The 20,733-nt window shown below is 47.5% G+C and overlaps 1 protein-coding gene across 1 annotated transcript in view; it reads left to right on the forward strand.

Moving 5' to 3' along the window:
- The first annotated feature begins 226 nt into the window (after nt 1-226).
- The window catches only part of BOC (BOC cell adhesion associated, oncogene regulated), a 54,558-nt gene continuing 34,051 nt past the window's right edge, over nt 227-20,733 (forward strand). Inside the window, 2 exon segments of the mRNA XM_033053007.2 lie at nt 227-795; nt 9,788-9,923. Coding sequence (XP_032908898.1) covers nt 9,863-9,923 — 61 coding nt within the window. The 5' untranslated portion in view covers nt 227-795; nt 9,788-9,862.

Below are 20,733 nucleotides of genomic sequence, written 5' to 3' on the forward strand. Positions count from 1 at the left end.
GCTTCGTGAACCGCTGGTGCCACTCCAGCCTGCGGTGCCAGCCCAGGACCCCCGCAGCCTAGGCCAGGTCCGCCTTCCCCACCCACAACAACAAACTCTCCGTCCCAAGTTTCCCGCCTCCCGGCCCGGGAGCGTGGGGCGGCGGGGAGCGGCCCTGAGAGCCCGCGGCTCCCCGCTCACAGCGCTGGGGGACGGGGCTCGGCCGCTGCCCGGCTTTGGGGAAGGGGTTTTGCTTGCAGTTTTCTCCCTCTTCTGGCTCCTCCTCTTCTTCCCTCCTCCTCAGGGGGAGGGGAAGAAGGGAGGCTCTTGGGGCAGGAGTAGCCAGAGCAGGGAATTGTTTGGGAGTTCAGTCATCTAAAAGCCGTCTCCCGTATGGAGGGTCTGGCTTCCCGCATCCCGGCGCCTCTTCCCTCCTCCTCCTCCTTCTCCTCCTCCTCCTCCTCCTCCTCCTCCCGCCGCGCCTGAGCTCAGCGCGGCCCCCCATCTCCAGCGCCAGCCCGCAGAAAAAGCACAACCACCCCCCCAAACCAAGGGCCCCCTCACTTTCCCCTTCACCCCAAAACAGGCCTTTCCCCCTCTTTCTCTTTTTTTTTCTCTTTTTTTTTTTTCTTTTTTCCCCCCACCCTCTGTGTGCGTGTGTGTATGTGTGTGTCTCTGTGTGTGTGTCTGTATCTGTAGTGAATTCCCCGCAGATCCGGCCTGGAAGTTCCCAGCTCCTGGACTTAAGCCTCTTTGTTGCTTCCCTTCGTTGGGGCATCTTTGTGTTTCCCCCCGCCTGCTCCACTGGAGACCGCGGTGAGTCAAAGAGAAGGGGGCCCGGGCCTGGTGGTCCTGGCGAGGGCTGGGAGGTCGGACGGTGGTGGCGGGCGATGGGGCGCAGGGCTTTCGCCCCGTCCATCTTCAGGCAGCGGCAGAGTTTGGGAAGTTGGTGTGGGGATGTGAGGAAGGGAGTCTGCCGAGAAATATAAGAGACGTGACGAGGGAGCAGTGGAGACCCGCTGGTCCCCACGGGGACGGGACTTGTGTTCGCGCAGGCAGGTGAGACGTGGGGTCTCGGATGTTTCCCTCCAGCTCTTCCTCCTCCCCGGGTCGGACAGGACTAATGGAGGCCCCAGGGCACGCACTCGCTCCGCGGTGCTCCAGGGCTCTCCTGGAACTTCCCCAGAAACGTGGTGCACGACCTTGCCCAGTCCTCACTGCTTGCTGGCTGGGCGAGGAGACACGGTGAGCAGTGGAGAGAGGGAGAAGCTGTGCAGATCCATCCTCCATTGCTCCAACTCTTGTCAAAAGTTGCTGGGAGTTTACAGGCAAGAGCTGTCTCTGGCAGATGCGAAGGCATTTCGGTTTGTGCTCCGTGAGGGGCTGCTGCTGCAAAGAAAAGCGAGGGTGGGTAGTCTGTCTGCAAGTAGAATTTTTGTCTTTTTCTGTGGCCATAGAGTTTTTAACCCTGGTGTAAGGATGAGGAGTGATTTGGGTCAGGGGAAGTAATTTTCTGCCCGGCAGTGGGATGTTGTAGGATTTGTGCACGCATGCCTCCCTGCTTGGACTGCAACTTTGGCAGATCGTCTGGATGGTGACTGTAAATACAAAATGTGTTGGGGAGAAAGTGGGATGCTGAATTTGTAGCTGTGTCCAAACAAGACTTTATCAAGTGCTCTGAAGATACTAATACTTACTTTAGAAAATAATAGACTTGTAACCAAAACCCCTGGCTGGTAGAAGGTACTTAATACAAATCTATCTTTGAGCATTTCCCCAACTAATTCTAGTACCCCAAGTGTTATTTCACAGGCATTGTGTGAAAAGCAGTTCACATCTATTAAAGCTGGGCTTTTTTGTCCTTGTTTGTTTTAAAGAAACTCTCTTGACCTCTCTGCAGCATTATGTGAGTGGGATAACAGGAATCCATACACACACTCAGCACCCGTGTGTAATTCTCAGCATGTCTTAAATGTTTTTCTTGGTGCACAATTCTCTTAATTTCTACATTGCTACCATAGTGTCTTTTTGTTCATTTGCAATCTGCCATTAAAATTTCTTTTCCCATGGGCTAAAAAACTACCATGGAAAATATTAGAAGAATGTAGGCGTTTTGTGAGTAGAATTTTATCTTAATTTTTCTTTTGAAACTGACTCAGTGAGCCCACAATTAAGAGAATGGTTCCTCTCTATTTATGGCTGTATGCTTATATGGCAGACACTTCAAGTTACTGGATTGAATACTAGGGTTCATGTCTTGGGGAAGGATTTCAGCAGAAACACATCATGGGTTTGCAGTGAAGATTTGTTTTGTTATTTAAGTGACATAAAGAAATGAAGGTGAAATAAATTCCCATGCTACTAGGAGTAAATAGGACAATTAGGAAAAGCTGTGAGCTCCCTGCTGGGTGCATGATATTCTCTGACAAGAAGTAAATGGAGTTTTGTTCCATGTCCTTTTCTTAATCCTCTCCTTCAGATACAGTTACAGGGACTCATCCTGCATATACCAAGGAGAGGAGGTGCCTGTAGATGTTTGCTCTGAGGGTTGAAGTCAGATACAGTCCTCCCTACTTCCTGCTGGGGAATGTGAGGCAGGTTCATCTGAGCAGTGCACAGAGGTCCTGTGCAGCTGGGAAAAGCAAGCTCTGTTTTCTCCCACTCATGCTCACACACCCGCACAGGACCATTATTTGAGAGTTATCCCAGTACAAGTAGCTGAGTCCACACATTTCTCCTCTGCTTGGCACAAGGAAGAAGTATTGGAACTGCATGATTCTGCATGTGTGTGCTCCAAACTAGCATGTGTAAGTTGTATGAGTTCTATGTATCCCTGCAGTCTGCAGAAAGCAGCTTTTCTGTGCCTTCTACTCATGTGATACACAAGCACAGAGCGAGAGGTTCTTTGAGATTGCAAAGTGAAACCCAGTGTCTTGTGTTTGCAGAGGTCTTTCCAGCCCTCAGAGTGTGAGACTCCTGGCTTGGAATTTTGCTTCATTGAAGGACAGGTGAATCATTGCTCAGTCCGCTTCACTGCTTGAAATTCTGCTGTGTCCTCAAAACTAACACCAGACAGATCCCTCCAAATCTTCAGTACCAAACTGGCAGCCTTGCAATGCCTTCAGGATGCTGGTACAGCTCCTCCTGGGACTAGGGCCAGCAGAATTGCCTCTTTGGGAGCCAGCTGGAGCCTCCTGCCAAGCAAGAAGCATCACGGGCATGGCTATGAAGCAAGCAGCCTGCTTTGTCCCCACTGTTGCAGAGGAGAAACTTCCTTTCCTGAATTAAGAAAAGTTATTAATTTAGGGCACATCTGAATTTTTGTCTTGTTAGTGAAACACTTGACTGAAACACCACCAGATCTACCTACCCATGTTTCCTGGCCTGTTCCTGAACCACATGCTCTTAGGAGCACAGAAACCTTGCAATCTGATAACAAGCATAGGAAAAAAAACAGCTATTGCGTCTTCTAGCGGGGATGTGGGGGGGAACATAGGTGACAGGACAGGAAAGGCACTTCAGTTGGAAGCATGTGTTTGAAAGTGGAGGTGTTTGGGCTGGGTCTTCAGCCCATGCACGTGCCCTATTGTGAGTTTGAATTTTCTCCACAGCCTGTGCCTTACTGTTCCCATACAGAAAATGGAACTGGACCCTGTGCCAATGGGTTGAGCGCTGGAAGGAGGGCCAGATACTGCTGTCTGTGTTGTCTCTTGCCAGCTGACCTGTACCCAGCCTCTTGTCTCTCAGAGCAGAAACTCAGGTGCCCTGAGGAGAACCTTCTTTGTTGTGCTGAGCCTCCTCAGGACTGCCACAGAGCTGGAGAGGCACCTCTGTGCCTCCAAAATCACTCTCTTCCCAGGCAAAGGCAGGCTGTCTGCCAGCATCTCACCTTGTGTGCCTCATGAAGCAGGGGAGCAATGACAGGGAAAAGTGTGTTGGGGACCACACTGGTTGTTTTAGCCTAGGTTGGCCTGCAGGTGGGTTTTCAGAGATTTCAGCTCTGCTGGGCTCAGTTTAATCATTCAGCCTGCAAGGTGTTACAACAGCAGTAAGCCAAGGTAACTCCAGGTTAACAAAAGTTCCTTTGGCAGTAAATAATGGTGGGTTGTTCATTTTAATATCTGATGCCGAGTGCCTCAGAGTCATGAGGCACAATTCCCTTGGACTTCTTTAATGTGCAGAGGTGACTTTGATATGTTACTGCTGGCATGTTACAGACCAAGGCTTGCAAATCTCTTGGTTTTAAAGTGTTACCTCCCAGGCTAAAAAATTTTGCAGTGTGAATTCTGCAGTTAGGATGGGATATCCCACAAGGAAAAAAAGTTCTCTTGCAAAATCTTTGGAGACTTCCTGTTTCTGGTTAGACTGAAAACATCCTGAGGGAGAAATACCTGCTGCCAGTGTGTTTCTGGTGCTCCTGTGGTCAGTCTCAGTTTAAGAGGTTGTTATGTAGTCCCAGTTCCTAGGCCACAAGAACGATTTAAGGTGAATAATAACTAAATGAATTGCAGGTCCTTAGGTAAAATGTGGGGTGAAAATCATCTTTCAGGTTTCTAAATGTACTTTGAGTAATTGTTCAATGTAAAGTGTCCTCATGCATCTTTTTCTGTTTCCTAATACTCAGTTTAGTTCCTCTTGGCTCCAAATCATACGACATCGTATCTGTTTCTTCATTGGCTGATCAAGTGCTTGAAGCTGATTCTCTGGAGGGAATGCTTGCCAGAAGTAGGAAGCTTTCAAAATTTGCTTTGTATGCATATTTGTGCACGAGTCTTCTAAAATCTCTCCACAGGAGCATGTGGCTCCAGCAACACAGCTGTTTGAATATCCATGGGAAGCTAAGACAAAAGGAGTGTGGATGCAGTGGAAGCAAGTTGGCTGGAAAAGCTCAGAAGATATTTATTGCAGGGAAAAGAAACCACTTGATGCTTACACAGTCCCAGAGCTGCTGCGGGTGGTGCAGAGCTTTCTGCTTAAACAGAGAGCAACAGATTCCTGCCCTGAGGATGTTACATGCTCCTTTTATTGAAATGGCCTCTCTTCCCTGCAAAGGGACAAATGGGATGGAAGGCTCAACTCTGCCTGATGGGGTTGGTAGCAGAGCACCTGGACTGGGTGCCTGTGAGGGGCTCTGAGGGCTGCCATTGTGTGCTGTAGGAGCTCTTGAGTGAGAGGCAGTGCCAATTTATTTTGGCTCTATGGCATCGATGGAGAGAAATGTGCGTCAGGGAGCGTGTGGAACGTGCTTGAGCTTCTTTGACCTCCTTGTGGGCAGTGTGCCAGCACAGAGGTGAGAGCCAGACTTTATCCTTGTTTTCTGCTCAGCAGCTCTTTAGAGGCTGCTGCCCTGCATTCAGTCATCTTCCCTGAGCAGCCACTAGATGTGAGGATGGCGGCTGCACCTTGTGCCTGTGCAGAGTGTTGGAGGCTTGCTGGGTGAAGTCCACACCACAGCATGTTACCCCTATGGAAACTCACTGTTGTCAGGTTTGCAGAGGTTTTGGGCTGTGGTGTCTCTATATGTATGTGTGAAAACCAGGTGGTGTTTTGAAAGGTGGTCATTTTTCATTAACTTCTGTGCCTGGCATAGGCAGTAAATCTTTCACCCTGAGTCCTGCAGCAGCAAATGCCATTTTGGCTCTCCCAGGTCAACTCTGGCAGAGAGATTAACCAGCAAGTTTTTCTTTCATGCACAGCCAGAGACCCAGGGCCCTACCAAATACAGGGACGTGTTCATTGGTTGTAATGTCAGCAAGTCTGTATATAAGTTTGTATATCTGAAGACTGTGCATCAGGCCCTTCTGCTATTCTTTAAATCATGAGTGCAGAGGAAAAGGGTGTAAAGATCTCTGTTAAAACTGTGTTGTCAGATTTCAAATACCAGAATGAGGTTACTTTTTATTTTCCTTTCAGTTGACAAGAGGACAGGGTAGACAGAGCCTGTGTTAAGTTTAGTATGGTTTAGAAAGCCTGTGGTAATACAAACATACTGAGGTAGTCTTTGAGAAATACACCTCAAGTATGAACACATTGGCCTGGAATACAGCATTTATTTGCAAAATTCAACTTCTTCTGATAACATCACTGTAATTTATCCTGGTACTCTTAGGGAGAGCAGCCACCTTGCTTAGTGATGCCAGGGTTTTAGGGTGCAAGCCTGGGATGTGAGACCAGCTTCATTTGATTCTCCTCTACATAACAGATTTCCCCCCCAAGTTGGGGCAAGTTGCTCTTTGTCTCAGCTCTCCACCTGCAAAACTAAATGGCACTTCCCTGCCTCCTTGTGGTGTTGAGGATAGTTCTGCTGGAGAACAAGAGAGACCATAGATTTGCTGGCCCTCAGAAAACCTCTTGGATGAGCACCAGATTTGATTTCAGCAGAGAGCCTTGTGCAGCTCTGACAGCCCAGTGGGTGGCTCCTGTGGTTGCCTCTGGGGACATGTGCCCCTGCATGCTGGGTGGATGTGGGCCTGTAGGGGCTGCAGCATGCTTTTGGTTTGGAGAGCAGGCTAGTGTGCTGCCATAGCAAAAGCTGTCTCTGAGCATGACCCTCGGGGAGCCTCATGTAGGTAGCAGCAGTGCAGCTGTAGCGAACTTCTGGCTCCAGCCACTGGTGGTACAGAGAGGCCATTGTAATCCTATGTGCTGCATAGTGTACATCTCAACAGGCAAAGTGGCTCCAGGGTTGGTTGTTTTTTTTATTTTCCTCCTCCTCTCCATCTCTTCAAATCTACTTTATTAAGTTCCTCCCCTTAAATTGAAAATTTGGCCTTATCTTCAAAGAAGCCCTTTAGTGCCAAGCTTTTAAAGGTGGGGAGGAGGCGAGAGCAAAAACATCACATCCATTAACAGCCCAGTTGCCAGAGAAAATGTTTTTTAAGACATAATCTGAAACCTTAGTGTTTGGGAGCCAAAGCTGAGATTGAATACAAGTATGGGCCTTGTCCCTAGAGAGTGGCAGCGCTGGGAATATGCTGGCACAAAGACAGACCATGGAGCGAGGATTCTTGTGCATGCACGCACACAAATAGACAATTAGTTGGAAGCCAGTAGTGTTCTGGATGCTGAAGAAATTTAATCCAGTGCCTTCTGTCCCAAATTGCTCCCTGAGCTGTAGCATTCTCATTGCTTCAGCACTTCTCTGGATGGCAGTCCCCTCTGGAGCAAGAAGATTCCTGCCATTTGTTGGCCAGGGTGGTAAAAAGACTAGCTGGTCCAGCTTCTTTAGACCCTGCTGCTGTCAGTGAGAAATTTTTTTGGGGCCCCTGAATAGTAATGGGCATATGATTTTTATGGGTTTTTTTTTCCTCCAGAAGAAAACTGCTTGTTTAACAAACCCAAGCACTGTCAGATTGAAGGGTTTGGTTTGATTCCCAGTGTCAAGAGATGTTTTCAGAAACATTCTGGGTGGGATATTTCAAAAATGTGGGCTGACTTTGATGATACGGTGGAGAGTCAATGAAACTTGTGCACTGAGACCAGCTCCCCTCATCACTTTTCAGTACAGGATCATGCTTGGTGGTTTTATGGGACAGTCCCACTGTCACCAGTGTAACAGCTGCCCAGATTAGTCCTGACCACCTACTCCTGCATGGAAGTGGACCCTGTTTCCTAAGTGGCTATTCAGGCATATCCTGGCTTGTAAGCACCTGAAGTGCAGCTTCTAAGTCAGAGTCATCTGGGCAGAAAGAGAGGAAGATGGCCCCAGTTATCCAGTTGTAAAGGGGTTTGAATCCAGTGAGGAGCACCCCATTACTAACTTCTTCTGGGCATGGCCAGCCAGACCGCAGCAGAGCTGGACCCTTGCAGGAGAGGGCTTGATATCTACAAGCTTTTGAGTCCTTGTGGGGACTTCACTACCCCTCAGCTGGCCAAGCAGGGTATCAAGCTTGCAGCTGTCAGGCATTTCTGCAGCTGGTAGGGTGAGACAAGCCTATGAGAAGCTGGTGCATGAAGACCTCCTCAGAGAGGCATGCCAGCTGCTTTAGATGTGTCCATCATCACCTTTTGTCACTCTGAGTTTGCCCTCGGGGTATCTGGGACTGGCCTGAAGGGAAAAAAATGTTTGCTTTGCAGCAGATGAGGAGCTGAGTCCCTGGTTCCATGCCAGCTTGTGCCTTAACACCTCTGTAATGCTGTAGAGAAAGAGTCCAGGACCATGCAAGGACTGGTTGCCTTTGAGGACCTCGCTGCTCTGGGTGCCTGAGGTGCTGAAATGTTCTAAGAATAGTTTAGCTTTTGTCACCCCATCTGCAGATCCTGCCAGAGGTGGCTGCTCAGGCAGCAGAGAGGAAGAAGGTCTTGGGATTATGATCAACTATGCTGGATGACCATGCAGCCCATTAGTTTGCTGATGGATGCTGAGAAAGAGGGTCAGGACCAAAGGTACAGAGCTGGAGCTGCTGGAGCCTGGGTGTGTTTTCTGACCCTACTCATCTCTTGGTAGGCAGGTATGGAGCCATTTTGTGGAAGCCTTAGGGAAGAGTGATCTCGTTTACATGGCTACAGCAAGACAAGCCAGCCCTGTGTCTCACAGGGCAGGCACCAGTCTACTCCTGCTCCCACTGGAGCTGGCTGGGTTCGCCTGGTGTGAAATGTGCAGTACGGGCTGTGGGATCCTGCTGACAGCATCATGAAGCCTGTGGTCTTTTCTGGAAGGAAGGGTCTGCTACTTACATCGTGTAGCAATTTAGGCAGGAACATAGTTGCTAGATATACAGTTGTCCTGTTTGCCTCACAGTTGCCTGGGCTGCAGGTTTGGGAAGAAGGAAATAGGAGCACAAAGAGAACAACATCAAGAGTAAGTGGCAGGCTGTGTTTATCATTGATGCCTGACCCTATAATCTCTCTGGGGATTGTTTTGGACATCCCTAACCTCTGAGCCACTTGAAAGAACCACCTTTAAAAAAAATTCCCAAACTAGTGACCAAGCAAGCAAGTGCAAATTTCATCAGCCACAAAAATGTAAGTATAACCCAGTTTTAGTATAGCCTCAGCACTGAAGATAAGTACAGGTTTCTTGACTCTCTGGATGAAGGCCTGAGAAAGGCCTGCTATGCCATCTTCCCCCATCACCATATTCCAAAACCTAAATTATTATTTGTATTACAGTTGTGTCTACAAGTTTTAACCAAGGTTGGGACACAGCTATGATTGATACCATGTTAACTTGTAATGGGAAATTGTTCCTACATCCCCATTCAAAATAGTGAGGCAAATGTGGAGATAAAAATAGAGCATGAAAAGGGCACGTGTGCCTTGGAGTGACTCGGCAGGTCAGGCCTGGAGCTGAGTACAGACCCCATGGTGTCTGATACTCAGTCTCATGCTCCATCCTCTGATGTGCCCTGCTCAGAAGAGGTCAAAGTCCAGTGTCACTAAACCTTGATAGAAGGTTGTCTGCCCTGCGGCTGAGAGTTGTCCATAGCAGAGTCTCATCTTCCTTAGCTTCGGCTAACATCAGTGGCTACATGTGCTCCAGTGAGTGATTTCCCAATGGGGTACTTGGCACTGCAGATGGTGTTGGTAGTGTCCTGCTGCTGTGCATGCCTTATATTGGGGCAGGCAGTGGGTCTTGTGGAGCTGGGGAGCTGCAGTCAGAGAGCAAGAGCTTGTGGCTGAAGGGAAAGGAAGGGAGCCAGTTATGGCTTTAATTCTCTCCTGTCAGCTAGTTTTCAGTTTCGGCATTGTGCTTTGAAAGGTAGCTGGGAGAGGAAAGTGCCATCGTAATAACTGTGTTTTGCTTGCAGCATGCAATCTCAAGTTGAACAGTACCATTACATAAATATTGTGTACCTTCTTTTCACAGGGGGTCTGGGACTGTGCTTCTCCTGCTCTGGAGGCACTGCCTTTCAGTGCACAAGCCGAGAATAAGCTGTAACAGATGCTGCCAAGGCCAAGTCCATGGCTTGTATTGTGCCCAGGTGCAAGAGGAAGATGTTCAGGTCAGCAAAGAGGTACCTTACATTGTAAGGAGCTGCAGGAGCAGCAGGAAGGGACAGCAGGGTTACAAAGAGTTGCTCTTCCTGAGCACATTGAGCCTGTATCTGGGGACATACAGGGGTACCTGAATGCTAATCTAACTCCTGCAGTCACAGGTAGCCCAGTAGGGAGCAGCTATGTGGATGCAATGGCAGGACATTAGCAAATCGTGGCTTGATGTATTAACTGGGAACTGTCTCTCAAGAATGATAGGATTGCTTCATTGAAACCTGGGCAGGTTCTTTCCCTCCTTTCTTGTCTGACTTAGAGCACTTTTTTAGGGAGCTGGTGGGGAATCAGATGGATCCTCTTCTGGTATCTATTTGCAAATATCTGCAGACAAACTGTCTAAAGGGGGCAGCTCATGGCCATGCCCTATTGCTGTCTGAGTAACAGCCTGAACTGCAGTCAGAGGCTTTTTGCTCAGAGGAATGCTTTGAAACATACTGTTTTTAATGGCACTCTGTACCAGGGCCTCTTTGTGTCTACATGAAGAGAGACTTTGCTCTACTCTGCAGGAAAGGGAGCCTATCTGTAGTAGGACTCCTGCATTTGGCAAGTGTTTTGATCTGCTCTCTGCAAGCTAAATAATTGAATTACAGAAGAGATCTCAGATGAGGTGTTTGTGCCCTTGCAGTTAGTGCCTTGGGAGTGGAAGAGTGGTGGGAGATGTCAGACAGCTGCACAGTTATGGCTTTTTCTTCTCTGTTGATCCCAGGTCACTCCCAGTGCATGCAAGACTGTGAAGAGGCCCCAGCATAGCTGCTGCTTTCACTGCTGGTCAGCTGAATTAGACAGGGCATGGGATGGAAAAGGCATTAAAAAATGGGTTAGTGTCACCCATCCCTCCTCATGCTTACTGAGAATAATCTATTCCTCTCTCCCAGCACACAGCCCCCTTTCAGTTTTGCCTCAGACCTCACAATGAAAAGGGAGAACAGGATTGCAGCTGAGAATTCTAGCGCACCCCTGTTGCCTGTGTGCATGCTGCCTCCCAAAGGATGTGGGTGCCTCTGCCAGGTCCTTGCACCCCCTTTTCTCCCTGTTTTCTGCCTTTCATTTCCCCTCCTCTGCCTGCGGTCCCAGTGCTGCCAGCAGCAGTTGCTGGGGCTGAGAAAGGCTTGTTGGGCCATATCCTGGATGCCCCTGCCCTTACTTGTTTTGGGGAAAGCTGGTAAGGAACAACTAGGGGTACCTCCTCAGGCACCAGCCCACTGCTGCAGAGATGCTCCCAGCCCTGGCTGACCCGAGGCAAGTACGGCATGCTGCGTGTCAGAGCGGGCCTGGGGAGCCCTTGCCCAGGCACGGTGGCTGCCTGCAGACACAGGCAGGGCTGCTGCCTCCCCACAGGTTATTCTGGAGAAACGTCGTCCTTGAAATGAGATCCATGTCTCTCCTTCCCTTCTTTCCCCTCGTCTGGTGGATTGGGGCTTGAGGGTTCAAAGGCAACGTGTTCAAGTCCCCACCAGTGTTTCTGATCTTACATCATTTTGCAGGCTGGGAGGGTTTTTATGCTGACCTGTCTCCTTACAGGCAGCCAGAGAAGCAGCGGACACTGAACATGCTGAGGTGCCAGCACCTGCAACAAGCATGTAGGAACCAGGCCAGAAAGGCTCAGTGAGATGTTAATGAGCCACAGATGGTCAGCTTTATCCTGGAGTCTGCCGGTTTAGGCTTCTAGAGCTTTCTGCTGAAGCAATATGTGAGTAAAAGCTGATGGTAGGTAAGAGCTGGGAAGGAAGACCCTAAAATAAAGATCTTTTAGCATATATGGGGGACCTCAAGAGATATCTCTGCTAGAGGCTCACTGTGTTTTTTCTGAAGGTCTCCTTAGCTATTTGGACTACTTGTGGGCTGCAAAAAAAAGACTAATTTTCTGTGGAAGAATTTTGTATTGGATAGGTAAGATCAGCAGAGGTTTATCTGTGGCTGTCACAGAAGAGGATCTCCAGATGCTTTGCTTGAGTACCGAGCCCCAAAGGCTGCAATGGATGTATTCCTCTCTTGCACAGGGCACGATCCTCCCAACAGATGTTTGTTATCAACAAAGTAAAGCAGAGAAACAGAAAAACTTCAGCTGGCAAGAAATGCAGAGGGAAATTTTAATTGTTTCTCTGTTGGGCTTGCAGAGGGAATTCTCAAAGCTGCTTTCTGTCCCATTGTAACATTTCATGTTTATATAGTTTATCTCTTTAATGAGGAACTATTAGCTGCTGCAGCATGTTGTGAATGTGACTATATGAGTACCACTTGCTTTACCCATCCCAGGGCAGAGTGTGCCAGCTGCACAACTGGATCTAAAATCATGGAGCAGCATTCTTACAAAACTGAGTGCTTTTCTTCCTGAAAGAGTCTATGGTATTTTCCAACTTAAGAAATGGTGAATAATTTCCCTGGTGGTAACTCTGAGATTGTATTTCCCTTAGATAGGTGAGTTTTCACAGTTGCCAGAGGGAGGTGAAAAGACCTTACTCCTTCCCACTCCCTAAGCTGCTACTGTCTGTAGTAAGTGGCAGTATTTAATGTAATTTGGAGGGTAGGTACTGCCTGAGTTGATCTACAGATGACTTAGTACTGAACAGTGAAAGGTTTTTCTGGGGTGTTTAGTGCTTTGGGACAGTTGCAGATTTCCCTTCTCAAAGAAAGCACTGACAGTCCCTGTAAGCAATTAGATATAAGTGTCCTTGAGGCAGAAGATGGCTTTTGCAGAGCGCCTGAGTTCTTAAAGGAGTCTCTGTGCAATAAAGGAATCTAATACCCCTTATGTTCCTTTACTGAACAGTAATATAAGGATTTGTGGAAAATCCAAAGAGTTCTAGATTTATTTTTCCTGGGAGGCAAGCAAATGTCGGGTTTGCTGTCTCCTTCTAGAACACTGCTGAGCGAGTCTTTGGAGTAGACAATCTAATCTTTTCTATGAAACATTTGCTAATACCTCTCAAGCAAAGGTGATTTCTGTATTGAAAAGACTTTCTAAAATTATGAAGCAATTCACAACACAAAAGCTTCTTAGTTGTTTGCAACAGAAGACAAGGTAGAATCCTTCAGATTATTAGCATAAAAAGACTTAGGTTTTTAAAATATCTTAGGCTGAGCAGAATACATTGATAGATGGGGAACAGATTAGAATCTCCTGTCATCACCCCCAAAGCCCAGGAGCTGGTGTCACTGTTTATTCCTGGTCTCTTTACTGCTTACAGTTTTCTCCAAAAATGACTAAACATGTTAAACAAGCATTTGGTTTGGGGTTTGAGGTTTCTTTTTTTTTCCCTTCCCCTGTTCTAGGCCAGACTGACCACAGTCATTTATTTGTTTTGGTTTTTTTTCTCCTTTACTTCCAAATGCAGTCACATAACAATAGTCTGGAAAAAAAGTACTGGAAATTATTTGTTCATGAATTTATTTCCTTTTTTGGGCTACAGTGTGTGGGTTGGCATTTGGGTAAGGAGGCTGGGAGCTCCAAGCCATCTCTTTCAAGATTGAAGAGGGTTTAAATGGAAACCATCCTGTTAAAATGAGAAGTACTGTAGAAAGGCAGCCTTTCTAGAGCAAGCATTTCAATTGCTCCATGTGCAGAGCCTCACTTCACACTTGGGGCACCTTTCCTCAGCTGAACTTTATTTGCTATTTGTGTAATAGCAAGGTCTTGTACAGACACTACTAAACAGGTTTTGTCTGCAGCAGGCAGGCAGGCAGGGACTGACTGGAAGAGAAATGTTCCTCTGGTCTTGGGCTTCTTTAGAAGTGGGTGATTGTTTGCTTTCCTTAACAGTCTGCTAATAGGAGGTAGTGGGTGGTGTTGCCTTTCTTATTTATTTTATGTAGGATGTCATGACAGATGGTGATTTTTACTGTTGTCCCTCAGCTGTAGAAACTGCTTTCTAAACCAAGCTAGCTATGATGGAGGCATCATAGCCAGATGACCTGTGAAAGAGGAAAGCCTATCAGAGACAATCAGATTCCCAGCTGACTCTATTCTGTCATCTCTCTCCTGAGGAACAGAAAAATAAATGTTTTGCAGACAGGATTAGGAGACACATTTTTAATGTCTGGATCTTTGGGTCTTGGCAGGTAACACATCTGTTACAAGGAAAATTAAAAATCACCAGGTGGGACAACAATGACTGAGTGACTGTGCTGGTCAGGAAGGTGGCTGTTAAAATATCAAACAGTACAGGCAGTGAAATCACAGTATTTTATTGCTGTTTCAATGGATTTGGTCCTTACAGGAGAGAAAGCAGAAGCAAGTGGAATTTAGGCATACTGGAGAGGGGACATAATCTGATAAAGGCTAGACCAGTCAGCAAAGTTTTCAGATCGCAGGAAATTTCCTCAAAGTATTTATTTATTTATGGCTTTGCTGAAAAATTTTCAACCAGCTGTGTTTAAAAATATAACAGTAATGAGATACTTAAAAAAGGAGTTAATCTCACCCTCTCTGACATGCTGCAGAGCACCAGCTGTAGCACAAGCAAACCCTGGGGAATCCAAGTGGCCTAGCCATGCAGCCTTTGAGCTAAAGTCACACCTTGGGAATCCAAACCCTGGAGGGAAGCACTGGCCTGTGGCAGGTCATGGGGATGCTGGAGGGTGACCATTTGGCCATCCTCCAGGGGCAGGAGGTTTAGCCTACGCAGCTCTTCAGCTCCCCGTATCTCCTCGGTTCTCTTAGGCCCCAGCCACTTGTTCTCAGTCAGCAAGACCCAGTTTTGTCTGAAATACTGAGAGGCCTTGAACTGTCTCTGACACCCCCAATGGGGAAATGCTGGAATGAGAAGGAGGGGAAACCAAGGGCTTTTGTACTGAAGGAACAAAAAACATGCTCTGCGTGTCCCTGGGTTCCTCTATTACAGACTACAAACCAGACTGGATTTTTTGTTTTGCTTTTAAATGCTTCTTTAGCCAATGTGGTTTTTTAAAATTATTTTTTCTGTCTGTCTTTTTGGGAGACAGAGCCAGTCTGGGACTCTTCATTTGATCCATCCACCCTATCCACAAAGCAACACAAGCCATCTTTTCGAGGCTCATTTCCTCTACGATTCCTTATGGCTTTGCAACGGCCAAACCTTTGTGTTTGATATCAAAGTGGAAAGGGCAGGCCAGCTGTGCTGTGTCCTCCAGTCCTGTGCCAGCAGGACTCAGTGCTGGGTGCAGGAACTCTGTGAGAGCTACAGCTGTGAGAGTGGTAAAACATTTGTGTGGTGATTGGCAGAAATAGTTTTGAGGAAGCAAATGCCTCCTCCTCGGATGATGGCACGGCACATGGTAGACTGGAAAGGCAAAGCATGTTAGTTTTGGTCCCAGGTGGAGGATTTTGCTTCTCCTGTGTGGAGAAGTCTTGTCTCCTTTGGTTTTGCCTACTGGTTTCAGCTTCAAGATGCATATCACAACAGAAAAATCTCCTCTCCCCTGTTTCCTTTTTCCACCACTGGTAGCTAATCAAGATTTGATTTTAATGACTTCCCTCTACTCTCTCTGTTTCTTCTCCCCCTGCCCCACACATGCCTTTTTTATATTTTTTTATGCATTTATTTTTGGCAGAAGTTGAAACACAAGAAGCATTTGGACCAAGATGAAAACAGTGGAGGAGCGTGTTGGGAAGTGCAGTGCTTTGTTCTGAGTTCAGGGAAAGAAGAGGGGAAGCGAGGGGGGACGGAATGTCATTTCCCAGATGGGGACCCTCCCAAAGATGTTCTTGCTTCAGAAAGCAGTGAGTGATTTTTGAGGCTATACCAGGTTTAAGCCTTTGTTGACTTGCTTCTGCCATCCAGGGAAACAGCAAAGTCCTGCACCAAAAGTGGGATGGTGTTATGTGGCCCAGGTGATGTGAATGGTGTCACGCCAAAGTCTGCTGTTGTGACTAAATGCCGTCAACAGTCTGAGGTGCTTGTTCTCCTGTTGGAAACTCTAAGGAGTGGATGATCAGTCTGTACTTGTTTATGAGTGAGGGTCCAACACTAGTGTGGTTGCTTTTGGAAAAATGAGATCAGCATGTTCCTTACAGAGGTTAGGACTGCTGTGCTGTCTCCTGCCCTTCCAGAAGCACCTGGTTGGATTTGGGATGCTGCTGTCCTCTGCTTCAGCTGTTCCCATTGCAGGACAGGGAGCACTTTTGCCTTGTGATTCTTGCGAAGCACCTTGTCCTGTGACCAAAGGAGCCCTGCAATGCTGGGACTGCAGTGGCTGCAAGCCTCAGGTAGCTTGTGGTTAAGGTGGGGACCACTGGCTGGTCATAGCACTGGTTCCTCCCTTCTGTTTTGACCCGGTCTCCAATGTGAAAAAATTACAAATTTGGAAGGTATGAAGGGTGGAAAACCTCTACAGGCATGTATTTAGTGCCATATTTATAGCTCCTTGGGCCTTAAATATTGCATTGTGTGTGTAGGGTGCTGATTTAACTCCCCAAGGGCTGTTTCACTGTAGCAAATTGAGGGTGAGGGTACAGGAGGGGAGCAGAGAAGGCAAAGTTAAAGCAACTCTGCCTCTTCATTATTATCTCTTCCAGATTATAAATACTTGGAGCACTTACCTCAGGACTCTAGAGGAGGTCATTTTTCTCCTGATGAAAAAAACTTCAAGGGTTTTTTGTCTGTGGTACTGGACTGTTTCTTAGGATGGAGGTTCAGCCTTTTAAATCTGGGTGGGATTCTCCTGTGGAAGGCCACCCTCTTCCATCAGAGTTAGAGTGAACCAATGCTGTATGCATAAAATACATCAAGTCCCTTTGTGTCAACTCAGACAGAGTCACTATTCACCACAACTAAACCTGCAAGCCTCTTTTTCTTTAGGACTAGCAGCTTCTCTGGGCCCTTTGATCTCTCACGGTCCTCCTTCTCTAGCTAGGAGGATGAGAACAGCTTTCCTAACCCCCCTGTGAACCTCCTGAACATTAACACAGTTTAGGTACAAAGGTGTCAGTAATTTCGGGCTGCAGAACCATGAACTTCATCCTCCCAGCACTTTTGGCTGCAGCATGAGAGTTTTTGATCTCTGGTGCAGAATGCAGCTGGCCAAGGAATGGTTATACCAATGGTATTGTGGGTGCATCCGTGGCCAGTGACTAATAGAGAAGTAATGCATCCACTGCTGCCCTTGAAATGCCCTGTGTCTCTCACACTTCTTTCAGATAGCCAAGAGAGGCCTGTTCTATAGGAAATTAGTACAATGCCACTCTGGTATCATTGTTGGGATAAGGTGTAGAAGAATAGGGGTGTGTAGACAGAAGATGCATGTGTAGGATTGCTTGTAATGGATTTCAGCTTTATTTTTGACATGTTCAATCTTGAATACTTTCCCATGAAGGTCAGCAGATGTGGTTGGAAATTCCATGTGCACGTCTCACTGCACAGCATGTCTAAACTTGCATATTTTTAATCCATTTTCTTGGATCCCTTAAGTCATCCAGGTACCCTTTCCAGCAGTCTGGTGAACCATGGGAAGGAAGCACTGACTGATGGATAGGCACTTAGGTGGGAAGCAGAGACCAGTGTTTCCCCTCCCTTGCCCAGTGCTGCTAGGCACCCTTGGCTTCAGGACTGGGATCAGCTGGTTTGCCCTCAGATCTTTGGCCCTGGTCTCTGGCTTCTCGTAAGCACCGTAAATACGACTGCAAGCTTTTAGGTAAAGTGGGACTAAAATGCATGGTACCAGAGTTGTTGGGTATTGCTTGCTATCTTGGAGGACTCCTTTCAGCCTGGACTTTGGCTTTATTTCAGTAGGTGGTTGCCCAGATGGTTTGCATGTGTGTGGTGCAGGAAGGTGTCCACTGAACCCACAGAGACTGCTGTACTCACACCTGCCCAGTTCTGCAAATCCTGCTGGATGAAAACATTTTGAAGGTGTGAATTGCTCATTGTTTATCCATCCTGGTGGTGAGTCTTCATCCCCTTGGCTTCACTAGTGCTTACTGAGGGGCTCAGTTGGCCTGTGACTGCTGAGCATGGGGTATTTGCAAATGGTGCCACATTGGCTCTGCTACTTCTCCTCCTCTGTTTACTTAGTTCATGGCAGCTGGATGTTTGAATGTTTGCTTGACAAACACTTTCCCTGAAGTCTCTGATTGCAGAAAGTTTAGTCTGACGAACCCCAGTAAATTATCCTGTTTTCTGTTGTCAGTGATATCTCTCTGTCTCCCTTAACCACAATATTTTGTGTATGGTGCAAATTCATATTTTCTCCTTGTTGCAATCAGCATGCCCCTCCCTGCTTGGTTCAGTTACCAAGGCAGTAACCCCAAGATGCTGACATCTGTATTTTACTAATCCAAAAATCCTGGGGCTACCAGGAAGCAGTGCAGATAACACTACATACTTGTCTAGCACCTTTCATATGAGAATCTGAAATTGTGTGACTCATGTTCATCTCGTTACTGCTTGTACCAGCTGGAGTCTGCTGTTCCTGTTTTTGCAGCCTGGAAAGCTGAGCCACAGGGTAGGGGTATATTTTGTCCAGTAGAGGAAGCAATTCCAGAAATGTGGCATCATAACCTCCCAGACTATGAGTTTCTATCTCTCTCTGTCTTGCTAATTTGCTTCCAAAAGGGAAAAATATTAGAGTGGGATGGTTGGTTTTGAGTGATACTTTATTTGCAATGATCCATGTCTTTATTTGATGTCTCAGTAAATTGCACCCAAGAATAAAAAAGCAATCACAAGATTTTTCCAAGGTAAGCTACCTTACTTGGCTGTGATCAGGAGTCCATAATGCAGTTCTCAGGAAGAAAACTATCCAAATACTGTCTCTTGTTGTCAGTTTGGTGGTTTGGAGCGATGTTGAAGGACAAGTGTTCATGGCTGGACCACAGAGGGTAAAGTTCATACTGTGTTTCAGGGATGGTAATAAGACTTGTGAAAACATGTCTGCAGGTGTCTGGGTGGTCAGGCCGGGCTGTTAATCCATCCAGCTGCTGGTCTATTTTGGACAGGGTCCAAGACCAGGTAGGACACTGCTGCTTTTCTTACAGCCTCCAAACACAACTGAGGACCTTCCAAGCAAACCTGGGCTGGTTTATGGTTTTGGGGGGAAACCACATGCAAACCATGTCAAATTGCTAGATTCTACCCCAAACGTTTGCAGAGTACATAAATTTCTGTTTCATTTTGCTTGGAGATGACTGAGAGAGGGAGGAAAACCTGCATGGACCCAGTGTTGCTGTAAGGCCATAGGTGATCTATTCCTAAAGCCTTCCAGTGCCATTCCCATGGTCAGACCAGACTGATGAGGGCAGAATAATAAATGATATCCAAGCTAGCATCTCCTGGGAGCTTGGGTTTAAGAGGAGGGATATTTTGTCTGAAATCTTTCCAGAAAGGGACTGTTGGGAGGGGGATTAGTGTAAATGTGGACCTTCAACATATGTCATCTCAGTCAAGGTGATGGGCAGTTGGGTCAGGGTTTCCTGTGCTGTGGGGCCATGAAGCATAATGTGCATGGAAAATAGAAACCCTAAGAAAGAAAGAAAAGGGGGAGAACTGCATGCCCTGGAGGGTAAAAGTGCATTAATTTTTCACATGTTGTGTCAGAACACACTAATTTTTGCCTGGGAGGAAGGGCAAGCACATGCAAAAAGAGTCCAGCTCACTAGGAAAGGGGTGGGGAAGTGTGGTGCCGAATAGCTCAGAAAATGTGGCTGTAGGACTGTCCCCACCTCCACTTCCACGCAGGGCACAAGACCCTCCAGCAAGCATGTGCCAGGGCTTTGTAACGAAGTCACCTTGTTCCCTTGAGCCTAAGGCACCCCTGGCTCCCCACTCCGACTCCCTTCTCCCATTCCTTCTTCTCGCATGTGCTTTTATTCATTCTGTAAACAGTGTATGCCAAATCCAACTTCACAGCTGGCGCTGCTCCACGTGTTTGTTTTCTATGCCTGTGCAGCGCTCGCCAGCTCTGCTTGCGCCAAGGCTCAGAGGTGGAGGCGGCGGGGGGAGAGCAGGGCTGGTGGGGAGGGAAACAGGAGCAGGCTGCTGCTTGCCAAGCCCTTATTTGTTTAAAGCTTAAGCCTGTTTGAGAGAGCTTTTTTGGAGTGAGGGGTAAGTGGCAGGGGTGGGATGTGGGGGAATGGAGAAAGTAAACTGTACGTCAAGGAAAGCAAACTTTACAGCTGGAATTGCCGCTGATGCTTGTTGTGTGAAAGGCCTGGGGAGGGGCCTTGGGCTCTGAGCTTGTGCTTTCAGCCTGGGTTCGAGTGTGAGTGGGCAGGAGTGACAAGTGGGGAGCCAGTGGCAGGTCTGTGCTGTGCCCAGTCGTCACAGGCACTGCTGCTTGACAGGCCTGGCTGTGGCACTTGCCAGTGTGTCCTAGGAGCTGGCTGGGGCACAGGCAGGTGAGTCTACCTCCCCAGGCTCTGAGGCAGCAGCATTTTGTCCTTCCTTTTGTTACGGAACATCCCCTTGTTGACAGGGAGAAGCCATATGCCAGCCCTGCCCATCTGTCTGTGCAGGGCGACCTGAGGTCTTGCTTCATCTCCTGCCATGTTTGGCTTGCTGTCCTCAACGGGACCATCATTTTTGGAAAGGCATGTTTATTGTTGGGATGATAAATGGGGCAAATCACATGCAAACACAATCTTTAAAAAAGCCTAAGCAATGCAACCCTCTCCTCTTCATCTCTGGGAAAAGGGGAAATCTGTCACCCATCCTGACACCCCATTGTGAGTGTGTCCCCCATGAATTTTCATCTCGGGGTGGGCCCCGTGGGATTTTGGAACAGCATGACAGCTGCTGATCATGGCACAAAGTAGGGCTCTTGCTCAGCCCATCTGGGTTCTGGCACTCA

The sequence above is a fragment of the Catharus ustulatus genome, chromosome 2 (assembly GCF_009819885.2).
Source record: "Catharus ustulatus isolate bCatUst1 chromosome 2, bCatUst1.pri.v2, whole genome shotgun sequence".
Classification (NCBI taxonomy): domain Eukaryota; kingdom Metazoa; phylum Chordata; class Aves; order Passeriformes; family Turdidae; genus Catharus; species Catharus ustulatus.